At 37.0% G+C, this 12317-nt stretch overlaps 1 protein-coding gene across 4 annotated transcripts in view; it reads left to right on the forward strand.

Moving 5' to 3' along the window:
• Nucleotides 1-12317, forward strand: part of LOC131071435 (cell division control protein 48 homolog C) — a 352754-nt gene that overhangs the window by 222325 nt on the left and 118112 nt on the right. For all 4 annotated transcript variants that reach the window (XR_009112514.2, XM_058007265.2, XM_058007266.2 and 1 more), the window contains exon 8: nt 6504-6547. Coding sequence is in view for 3 of the 4 variants with exons in the window: in XM_058007265.2 (XP_057863248.2) it covers nt 6504-6547 (44 nt within the window). In the remaining variant the exon portion in view is untranslated. The remainder of the gene's footprint in view (nt 1-6503; nt 6548-12317) is intronic.

Below are 12317 nucleotides of genomic sequence, written 5' to 3' on the forward strand. Positions count from 1 at the left end.
TGTTGACTTGAGTCTTCATTCCCCTAAGTTGCACTTAAGGGGGGGTGTTGGTGTAAATAAATATTCATTTTGGATATTATTACACTTTACTTAAGTTAACTTAGGATAATGCATCTCTTCGTAGTTTGGATTTGAAACACTTAGGGATAGAGCTTGTAGGAGAAATTCCACCTTTTGTGGTCTTATTTTGCTGTTACACTCCACATTCGGTGGGTCATCCACCTCTTGTGGAATAATATATTATTTCTCCTACCTACCCCTAGTATTTCTTACCTACCCTTGTTTCTTATTGAGCCACATGTCATAATTGTGTGCTCGTACAACCATATGGCCTTGCCTATATATGCAGGCCTATTTTCATTGTATTGGTTAATCCAGTTGATCATTTGCATATTGATGAGAATACAGTTTTGTTCTTGTCATTCTATTGTCTCTCCTTTTATGCTTTTCATTGTGCCCTTGATCTTGGCAAAATCCTACAGTTTTCCCTCATTTTGTAAGAAGTTCATGGATTGTTGCTAAAGCTGTGGTGAAATTTACAGGATTTAATGCAAAGTTAAAACTGTTTCAAGTTTCCCTGTGAGTGCATGGTCTCCTTCATTAATTTAGAATTTTCAGTTATGTTTCTTTCCTTTATATAGCATTTTCTAAGTAAGCATCCGATAGAGTCCTTGCTATTCATATCGTTAGGGAATGGCTGATTGTCTTTCCTTCTGCATGGTTAATCTGAACCCTTCATATGCTTAGTTCGGTTATTGAATGCTCACTGAATGAATGTTAAAGTTCTGATGTTGTATTTAATAGCATGAAAACTCGGTTTTCCCTTGAAGATCGCACTAGATTGATGCAAGTATTGTGTTTAAATGGCTGGTAATGCTTAATCTAGTTATCTGGAGGTGTCTATCTGTTTACTGAATCTACTATCTTAGTTAAATAATTTATATTTTCTGTATCTCTCTCTCTCTCTCTCTCCCTATCTCTCCTTTTTCCCCTTTTTTACCAAGAGAATCCACAGTCCTGCTGAAAATAGTATCAACCCAACTTAAATCATTTGATAAGCAAGACCATTAAAGTCCTAGGGAACTCATCTAGCAATCATTCATAACACTATAAGTCCCCTTGTGTTTCCAGCAAAAAACACATCAAACCACTGAGTAATCCCGCAGTCAAGACCTGACAAACGAAACCTTGAGGTTGTCCTTTTTGATCAAACGTGAGAAACAACACTAGGGATTTCCTTATCTCAAGAGAGGATAGGATACTCAATGAGTACATTCTATTCTGTGTTGGCCGTATGGAGTTTGCAGCAATGCGATTTCAGACACGTCAACACGCACCTAAGAGTTATAACTTGCCATTTGGAAGGAGAGTATTTCTACACTTGTTCTCTTTGATTCCAGAGTTTCTAGAGTTTATCCCTTGTGAACAGAGAGTTTAAAGTGGGAGAGTGGTCATTGTGCTAGTTGATCATCTGGGTTACTATTTCGGTTTGATGTGTGAGAGGTTTGTAATGTGTGCTCATTAGAGATAGTGTGTGGATGGGCATTGGGACGAAATTAAGCTACATTGGGTAACACATAGTCCGATCTTTTGTTTATTGTAACGTGTGGGCTTTTGGACTGGCCTATTACATGCTTGGTTAAGGAATATGTTGCGGTTGACTTGTGGATATTGTAATTATGTTTTAGGCCAACATGTGAATGCAATTATCATTGTAACTTATATATATAGTTGATCTATGTTCTTCCTAGTGTGTCCAATTATTGTAGGATCTATAAGGAGAGGTTAATGTGCATGTGGATGATGCAATGTGAGTAGTGTCCCAATCATTGTGCAGTTTTATTAGAAGATCATATGCATTGTGTGAAGTAGCTTTGATGTTGTTCAAATTATAGAAAAGCTGAGTATTCAGCCCTAAAGGTCTGCAATTCATATCTTTTGTATATTGGTGAGATTGGTGTCTCACATCCTGAGATGGTGGTCAGAACTTGTGTAGGGGATTGGTGTCTCTTGTAGGTTTTGCCTGCAAATGTAATTGGGGATTGGTGTCTTTGGTGGGCTGGTGTCTACTTCATATTGTAAGTTATCTATTATTTTGTGAGGCTGGATTTGTGCAGTAGATCCAAGCAGCTATTCTCATTTTGGTTTTTCCGTTCTGGGTTTCCACATATATCTAGTGTTCTCATGTGTGGTTGTGACCTAAGTCACCAGGTTCGAATTCGAATTCGAAGTTCGACAACTTTGAAATTCGAATGAAGTTCGATGCGGAAAAAATTCGAAATGTATAAAATTCGAATTAAATTCGCCATATGTAATTTTAAATTTTTTTTTAATAAATATATGTAATATATCTATAAATTTGCGTAAATAGTTTAACATTGATAAATAGATTTGAAATCATTACAAAAAGATGACACATTTATAAAATATAAACCGTAGGAAACATATGCTTTCACTATTGCAAAGATGTTCTTTTGTCAAAAAGGTACAATAACAGTCAAAAACTTTAGAACTTTAAAATAACTCTAAGTCATCAAGAGCACTTGGCTGGGATGCCAAATCATCATCATCTGTATCACTACTCAGTTCATCATCTGCAAAGTCAGGCTCATCTGCATCTGGCATTGCTATGCCTTCAAGAGTTTGTTGTAAAGAAGTGATCTTTGCTGATTTGTTCATCAGCAATTTCAAATTGCTGCGAACATAGACAAGATCTCCCAACTTTCCAATCAGCAATTTGTTCCTCTTTTTGGAATGGATGTGGTCAAAGCAACTCCAGTTCCTCTCACAAGCTGATGAACTTGCTCCCTGACTCAAAATTCGAATAGCAAACTCTTGCAGTTCAGGAGCTGATGATCCATAAGAGATCCACCATCTATATCCAGACATACGTGGCGAGTCATATTTGGCTTCTGCCCCTCCAAACATCCCTTCTCCTCTCTTGTATTGCCAACTTTGATCTCTGATTAGTGCTGCAATTTCTGGATTTGGTACATACCTGCTAATGGCTTGGTAAAGCCCTGCAATGATTTCATTATCACCCCTTCTATCAATAGAAAACAACTTAGGCTCCAAAAAGCAAGCTGCTGCATGTAAAGGTGTGTGCATCATTTTCCATCTGCAATCAATTGTCTCCCATATCTGCATATATTCTGCTTCTTCATTGTTTAGTGCTTTTTGAAAAGATTCCTTACACTGGTCCATGCTTTCATAAAGCATGCCAAGGCAAGGAGTGTCACCATCAACCATACGAAGCATGTCAACAATTGGTTCACATACAAGCAAGACTTTTGCTGCACTTTCCCAGAAATTGCTGTTTAGGATGTGATTTGCTCTATGTTCTTCCCCTTGGGGCCTTTAGAAAGCACTGAACTTTCCCACTGATTGGAACATATAACAGACCTCAAAGTTTCTTTTTCTTCAACCACTCTTTTCAAAGTGATATAATATGAAGCAAATCTTGTTTCACAAGGCCTTAACAATTCCTTTGATGCATGCTGCCTATAAATACTCAATGTGAGATGATGATTCCGTATGAAATTTGCAATTGCTCTCCCTCTATGAATAGCTTCATTTACCCATGGGAATTTAGCCAAGTCATGAAGCAACAAATCGAGACAATGGGCTGCACATGGGCTCCAATTGATCTGTGGGTACTTCTCTACAATCAGCCTCCCAGCTCCCACACAATTTGCTGCACTATCAGTTACCACTTGAACCACATTTTCCATCCCTACTTCAAGAATGGCTTCCTCTAATATTTGAAAAATATACTCTGAAGTTTTTTTGTGGTTCATGGTGTCAATGACTTTCAAAAACACAACACCTTCAGGACAAGACACCAAAACATTAATCAATGGCCTTTGACACATATCTGACCATCCATCACTCAATATAGTGCAACCTGTTTCCTTCCAAGTGGCTTTGACATCAGCTAATTTTTCAGTCACTCTATCTTTTGACCTCTGCAAAAGAGTTGTCCTGATAGCCTCTGAACCTGGGGGTGTGTACCCTTTGCCAAACTCTGCAATTTTCTGAACTGTATTGCGGAAATGAGGATTTCTCGCAACATTGAATGGAATAGCACTTGTGTAAAACAAATCAGCAACTGCATCATCCACCTGTTGTTTCTCTACTGGTTTCCAAAAGTTGTTTAGTGTTCCACTTTGTTTTGGTACACTCGCCGCTTCGGATTGCACAGAAGAGGAAGACATGGCAGATGTGAATCTAGATATATCTCCTTCAATTCTCTGTTTCTTTTGTGCCTTCTTCATTTTGACTACCGTTGAAGCAGCCAACTCTTTCTCTAGAATAGCTTTAAGTTCTGGAGTCGCACCTATGCATGCTTGAACACCTCCACCTAGACCCCCTGTATTAGCAAGGAAGTGGTCCCTAAGCCTTGTTAAAGTTCCAATAATATTTGCCTGACATATGTTACATTTGATGTGAGTTCCATTTCGGGTCACATGCTTCCATGCCTCAGAAGTTGATTTGGGAGGAGCCATTAAATGAAAATCTGCATGTTTGGAAAGAAAAATTAAAAAACACACTACTTTTATTTCAACCTTTTAAAAATATATAATATTAAACAATATAATAAAAAACCATTAATATAAAATTATAAATTATATAATAATAATATTAAACAACATTATAAAGTATAAACTATTAATTAACCTAAAAAAATATTAAATAAACAACATTATTAAATAATAATAAACCTAAAAAAATATTAAATAAACAACATTATAAATTTATAAACATTTAATAAACAATATTATAAACATTATAAATTTATAAACATTTAATAAACAATATTATAAACATAAAAAAAATTGACACCATATTAATATTAAACATAAAAAATATTAAACCTAAAAAAAATTAAAAAAATATTAAAATATATAATATAATATTAGAAAATATTAATATAAAATCATAAATTTTTAAACATTAACATTATAAACAAAAAATAAAATAATAAAATAAAAAAAAATGGCGGCCTACTTGTGCAGGTCGCGGACTGGTTGTGGACGTGTCGATGCTGGCCGGTGGCGTCGCGGACTACAGGTGGCGTCGCGGGCTGGTGGCGACGCGAGCTGGTGGCGTCGCGGACTGCAGGTGGCGTCGCGAACTGGTGGCGACGCGAGCTGGTGGCGTCGCCGACTGGTGGCGGCCGAGCAACTCCTGCGGCCGGGCAGACAAAAGTCCTTTGGCAACTCGCATGGCGGTCGGGCAGAGTGGGCTCCGTTAGCAACTCGCGTGGGTGTGATTGCAACTCCTGCGGCCGCCCTTTTATAAAATCCGCGAGAAAACCCTAAAATGCAAACCCCAAAAAATAAAAAACACTTTAACAAACCCTAATTTTTTTTCCGAATTTAATCGAATTTAATCGATTTTTTGAATAGTTTTTCAAGTTTGCTGAATTTCGAACTTCAAGGTTCAAATTCGGTCAAACCTGGTGACTTAGGTTGTGACAGTGTGTTTGTGCGTATCATGACTTGCTGTTTTAACTTTAATGTGTGATCTAGGATTGCTCAACATATTGTGTGCCCTTCAATCTAGGCATGGAATTTTTTGATGTTCTATTCTATGAAATAGGAAAAGATTAGTTTAGTGCAATCCCTCAAGCCATTTTTTGTAATAGCTTAAATAAATTTGCTTTTACATAAGGTCTCTCCCTTGTTTATTGCTCTTAGTTTGCTTTAAATTCCCCATAAAATTCAGCAAATCATTAGTATATCTATAACCTATCTATGTACTTGGATTCTATTAGATACCAATATTAAGGGATGTTTAATGGTAGATATGATTTTTATTTTGAAGGTCACTATAGAAGTGTATATATTCCTTAATATCTCTTACTAAAATATATGTAAGAAGATCGTAATTGGTAGATATGATTTATATTTTTCAAGGTCACTATAAAAGTGTATATTTGTATCTCTTACTAAAATATATGTAAGAAGATTGTAATTGTAGTTTTGTGTGTTTTTTTTGTTGGAAGCTTGTGATTGTTGATGTGCTGATTTTATATGCCCCTTAGTATCTAGTGCCACAATATTTTTAAGAAACTTTTGAAATTGTCTGTTTGTATTTGTTGTTTGAGGTTTGTGATGTAGTTTTGCTTCGTTTACTTTCACAGCTAAATGTGCTCAATTTGAGTTGGTAGGTAAACATTTCGTAATCTCATTCTATGTGACTTGACTTCATATTTTTACATATGGTGTATATGATGAATGCCATACATTGCTATAGATGTTTGTAGATCTTCCATGCCAATATCTGATGCTTACTACTTATAGTTAAAGAGTCCTTAAAGTAAGTGATATTCTATGTAGGAAACGTCGTGTTGATTTAATTTACTAGTAAAGGTGCTTGAGTAACTGCACAGGGAGATTGCATGGTTATTAATTGAATTCATCTGTTATTTTTATAATTGTAGAAAATTTGTGGGCTTCTAAGTACTCAAAGGATTGACATTTGTTGCTATGTATTTGCAGGCACAGGAAAAACGTCTTGTGCTCGTGTCATTGCAAGCCAAGCAGTAAATGCTCTTAAAAACTACCATTAGTTGTTTTGCTAAACTTAATGATTGCATATAACTTTATAGCTTCATATTTTCTAGAGGAATATAGTAGTTTTTGTTTTTATACATTTTCTCCATTAGCTTGCACACATTACCAATATGTAAATTGAACCATGTAGATTTGAACAATTTTCTTATTTGTATATGGTACCTTTTAATTTAGTAAATTTGTGAAAATTTCTAGGAAGTGGGATGAAATCTTGCAATGGTTTAGAGTCTAGACAACCTTATATTGTTCAAATGTGTCATACAGTTACAATTTGTTGTGAATATGGGGCTTTTCTGTATTCATTTATATCAAGTTAATGTGCTTTAGCTTAACTGCTGTAGGTTCCAAATGTTATTCTAATTGTGGCTAAATATTGTGATGCAACATTTATTTATATGGTCCACATCACTTTTAAAAGAAGTGCAGTTAAAGTTGTTAGCAGATTAAGATTGATATACACTGATAATTGACTAGTAAATAGAAATAATGCAGAACCATATAACTGAAGTAGAAATTGCAGAATAGACAAAGACCAGCACATTACACAGGTTATCATGCAATCATTATTGCTGAAACTAGATTATCCATTTCTCATCATTATTTATGCAAAATACAGATGTTTATCATGCTTCACTGCCTAACCTGGTTGGCTGAACGACAACAATATGCTGAAGTAGAGGTCAAGGCTGGTGAGTATTCATATAAACCCATTGGCTACTACAACATCAAAGCCTTTACTTAGCCATGTAGTGATTTTGCAACCCTTTAGTAAAAAGGACTATCAACTTCCTCCCAAAAATATTAGATACCATAACTGAAGCCTTTGAAACTCTAACACATAAGCATCCATTGTACCATGTTGTTTCAATTGTGCCAACTCTTGGAACTATAACTCTAGATCTTTCTTGTCAAATCTATCTATAAGTCTTTGGCTGAATTCCACGTAGGAGTTAATGAGGTTATGACCTTGTGTCAACATGAACAACCCATGGTACCACCATTTGTGCGTATCACCTTGTAAGTATGAAGTGGCATACTTGATAGTTGATAGTTTTATTCTCAAACAAAGGTTTTAATGAAAAAAAGTGTCAAGTTTCTGAACCCATGATCTAGCAATGCAATTACTGAAACCATTTAAAGTGGGAAGCGATAGCTTATCTAACCACTTCTACAAATCTTGGCTATTAGGGCGTCTTTCTCTTTTGGGTCTATTTCTTAGCTTGAGTTGACAGAAATCTTATAGAGACATGGCAGCATGAAATTCGTTACCTAATGACCCGTACTCATGCAACCACTCCACAGAATCTTATTCAACATTCTGTTGATTTCCTCTTGCTGCAGCTTCATTCTATAAAAATGTAGGCATTAGAGGCCTAGATGATGTTCCACTGGCTGCCTTGGAATTGTTACTAACTGGTATGCTAGTATTACTAGCTTCTCCATTATCCCTTTGATTACCTTTAGTGCTTGCATTATTCTGATTTGTATTCATATTCTACATCATTACATCATCAAATGCACTAATTGTTTCCGTCTCCTAGAAAGATCATTCAAAGTTTGTATTGTGCTACCTTCATTCGGGTCCCATCTCTCACCCATGTTTCTTGTTTCTGCTTGTGCCTCAACTAAGAAATTAGTGGGAATTTCTCCTTTTGGATTACCATAATGATTTGGTGGCCTTCTTAAATAATACCTGGTCACTCCTTCACTTGGTGCATATGAATTCTCTGGCTGCTTATAGCTAACTATTTCCCACTGGCTGGTAGGATACACTGCTTTGATACCACTATAAAATCGTTCTTCCAATTTTTTGTTTCCAACTTGCAATATTTCTGATTCTTAGCTTGTAGATATTCTGTCAAGCACTTGGAATATATCATTTGTTGGAAAATTGTTTTGAGATGAAAGATTTGGATATATCATATAAACTATAAATGCTTAATCTTTTACAATACCCAAATTGACTTGCAATGATATCAATAATGTGCATTATCAAGTAATAAAAATTATCATAAGAATTTCTGCAATCATTTTTGCTGGAAGCAGATTATCCATTTATCATCATTATTTATGCAAAATACTAAACTTTATCATGCTTTGCTGTCTAACCTAGTTGGTTGGACCATGGCAATGTGCTAATTTAGAGGTCAAGGTTGGTGGGTATCCATATACTACAACTGTGAAAGAGTATTCATCATCCCACTTGTAACCCTCATGCCTTTATCCTTTGAATCATATAATGGTTTGGGTGGAAGCTATCATGAAATCTCAAGGGTGGCAGCAACTGAAATATATTCTTAGACCTGGTGCAGCCTTTATGGCTTTCCCATGACCCCACATATGAGGGTTTCCTAGCTGAACGATTTCTTCTATTTGTGGTGACTTGAAATCTTTGTCATTCACATGCTCTTAGGCCAATCTTTGATCTGTGGATTTGATGGTGCCTAACAATCCTCCAATATTGACAACAATGGTGTCGGCCAATATTAAATCTTGATGGTGGTAGGTAAAATATGATAGACGAAACTTTGTAGCAAGCATGAACATGCCCTCAACACCTTTGATTTGGGTTTCCTGATAATTTGTGGATAATGACTAGAATAACTGTCAAGCCTTTAATCATAGCAAATTTATCATTGCTTGCAGTCTCAATAAATTTGCACATTAAGCGCCAATGTGAATCTTCTATGAATCTACTCGTATTGGCTAGGGAAGGTCTTTCACTTTCAAAACCAATCTTCATTGTAAGTTTCCATACTAGGGCTGTAGAACTCTGCTCAACTCCGCAACCGAGGTTTCTAGAAAATAGCAAATGCCGAGAATGAATCAAGTGAGTCTATTCAACCTCCTTTTATAAATCCCTGTGGAACTTTACAAAAACTATATTTATAAAACACTTTTTAAATAATAGTCCTTTTTGCTCCATATAAGTGACTTTATACTCGAATTAAATAATTAATATAAGTTGTTTGTTGATTTTTGCTTTTTCAACTAGTTAACATTTAATTATTTAATTGTTAAATTATTTTCTTCACATCCAGCCAAAGTTACAAAAATATTAGAATTGACTGAAAATGAATTCTGACCATCCCAAAATAATAAAATATTCGTAAGTGCTCAAGAAATTGAACCTAAATTGGTGCTTTCCCTAAATAGCAATCTTCTCTAAGAAGTGTGGAGAGCTCACTTAATGTTGAAATTGTATCGCAAAGTACCATGGGATTTGCCTTGAACTCCTAAACTCACTGCCACTATAGAAATTTGGTCAAAAAAATTCAGGCACTCTCCAAGAATGTTGGAGTTCCTAAAGATACTAGAAAGGCCACAAAAAGGGGACATTATAAATAAGTTATCTTGTAAAAAATTAGAAATTACCTGGCCCAAATCAAATTAATATTGTAAATCATTTCCTTTGTATTACTCTTTGGCCTATGAGAAATTGGTATAGGCTAGAGGTCTTTTCCATGTCTCTATTTCCAAAAAGAGGACATGGTAATCAACCCTTCCTAGAATAAACAATTGTAGGTTGAGATCAAATAATACCTTGTGAACACTATGAACCATGATGTAATATGTAGAATCTAGATCTTGTCCTTGTTAAGTGAAATAATTTCTGCCAATAACTATTATAACATCTTCCATCTCTATTTTCTACAACATTGTTATGTAACCTTTGTAGCTTAATTACTTCTTTAGAAAAAAAATTGGGTGTAATGTCCCCTTTCTAGGTGACAGGAGATGAGCAGAGGGTTGATCTATCACTCGAGTTCCCATAGGACAACCGGATGGTAAGGGCATAGAGCTTTGCCAGGGCTTTGTGAGCCATTTTGAGCGTTTACATGACAGTTCCTACTTTTTAGGGAGGTCTCCTATTTTTTAGGGAGATCTGGCAGTTGACTAGATGACCACCCAGGGGACCACGGAGTAGAGCAGGAGCCTTTTGAGTAGTTTCTGGAGTTTGGAGTGAGGTTCCTATTTTTTAGGGCGAGTTCCTATTTTTTAGGAGGAACTGCCAGTTAGCCTGCAGGACTCAGGTGGCATCGGTGACCGCAATGCTTTAGACGGAATTTAGATCTGAGTCCGAGATTGCATTTTATGAATAAATAAGGAAATATTTTATAAGTTATGGATTTAAATAAATTATATTAAAGTGATATTATAATCACTTTATAATAAAATAACTTATAATAAGTTGGCCCCTTTTTTCCTAGGCGTTTGAGGCATAAAATGTTGTAATAAAAAGGGGAAAACATTATAATAATAAAATATAATGCCTAAGGGGTTGATTTTTAAAGGAAGACTTGTATTTTATTAAAAATAATAAAGTGAAATCATATAAACCCTAAAAGTGACGACCTAGGGTTTGGAGCCTTTTAAAAGGCATTTGGAGGTCATTCCTTGATTCATGTTTTACACACTTTCATCATTGGAGAAGTCTGCAATAGCAAGCTTCGGTTGGATTTCAGGTTGGGAACGAAAACTCTCAATCATTTACAGTGTTTGGACGCAAACCCACACACTTGCAGCATAGAAAGGAACCTCTTTCAGGTCATCGGGGGCCAAAATATTGAAGAACTAATACATTTACAGCAGGTCTGAGATAGCAATAGCAGATCTGGGCAGATAGGAAGACATTCCCAGCAAAATAAGTATTAATTATTGCAGGCCGTACCTTCTATAGCAGGCCGTACCCCTCATCCTTGCCTGGAAATTCAGAATAAATAAATTGGAGGGTTTTAGTGTTGGTTTTTGTTTCAGAATTCATTGTCAACATTAAACATCAGCAGATCATCAAGTTTTTCAGGGAAATTGGGGCACATGAAGACTCCACGAGCATCTCATTGAGGAAAATTGCCAAAATTTGGGGGTCTTATCTGACAACCTTGGAGTGTTTGCCCTCTCGGGTGAATAACTTAAGACATAAGGGACATAACGCAGAATAATGCCGTAAATATCAGACAAGTGTAATAGATGTTCTATTCATCATAAGTGTGTTTTACAAGTTACATTCCGGAGTATAAAAGGGTACCGAGGGGGTGCGAGCGCCAACCGTCGCACCACAACTTCCACCCCTCGGTTGCCAACTAACCAAAACAATTACACATAATTAACTAATATTATGCCCGTGTACAATAATGCCGCCAACATCATCCCCCCCAAAAAGAAAAGTCGTCTCCAGGCGACTTACAAAAATGGAGATAATGCAACCTATACAAGATATCGGAAAGACTAGGGAGGGGGCTGAGAAAGCGTCCCTGAAGTAGAAGTGTGAGATGGCGGTGTCTGGGCTGCCAAGCGGGAACGAAGCTCATACACCTGCTGAGTGCGTGCAGCCACATCCCGTTCCACCACGAGGACCTTCTCTAGAGCTGTCTTCACCATGTGTGCTGCCTCCAGTAACTCCTTCTCCTTGGTATCCACTGCCTCCGTCGCGCAGGCCAACCGTGTCTGCTCGGCTGCCAGGTGGCCCTCCACCTCGGCCTTCGCTGTCTGGACCTCAGCTGTCTCTGTGCGGGCCACCTCTAGCTGGGCCAACAACTGCGCCCTCTCGGCTGCCCATGAGGCCTGCTGACTGGCCACCTCGCTCTCCAACGCTACTCGGGAAGCCTCCCTGACTGCAGACTCCTGCTGTGTATGCCTCAATGTATAATAGGCATCCCTGTAGACCTGCTCGATCTCGCGGACAACTGCCGTCACCCGACCCTCCACAACGGGCTGACGCAGCCTCCAGGCCTGGAG

Source organism: Cryptomeria japonica, chromosome 6, assembly GCF_030272615.1.
Source record: "Cryptomeria japonica chromosome 6, Sugi_1.0, whole genome shotgun sequence".
Lineage (NCBI taxonomy): Eukaryota > Viridiplantae > Streptophyta > Pinopsida > Cupressales > Cupressaceae > Cryptomeria > Cryptomeria japonica.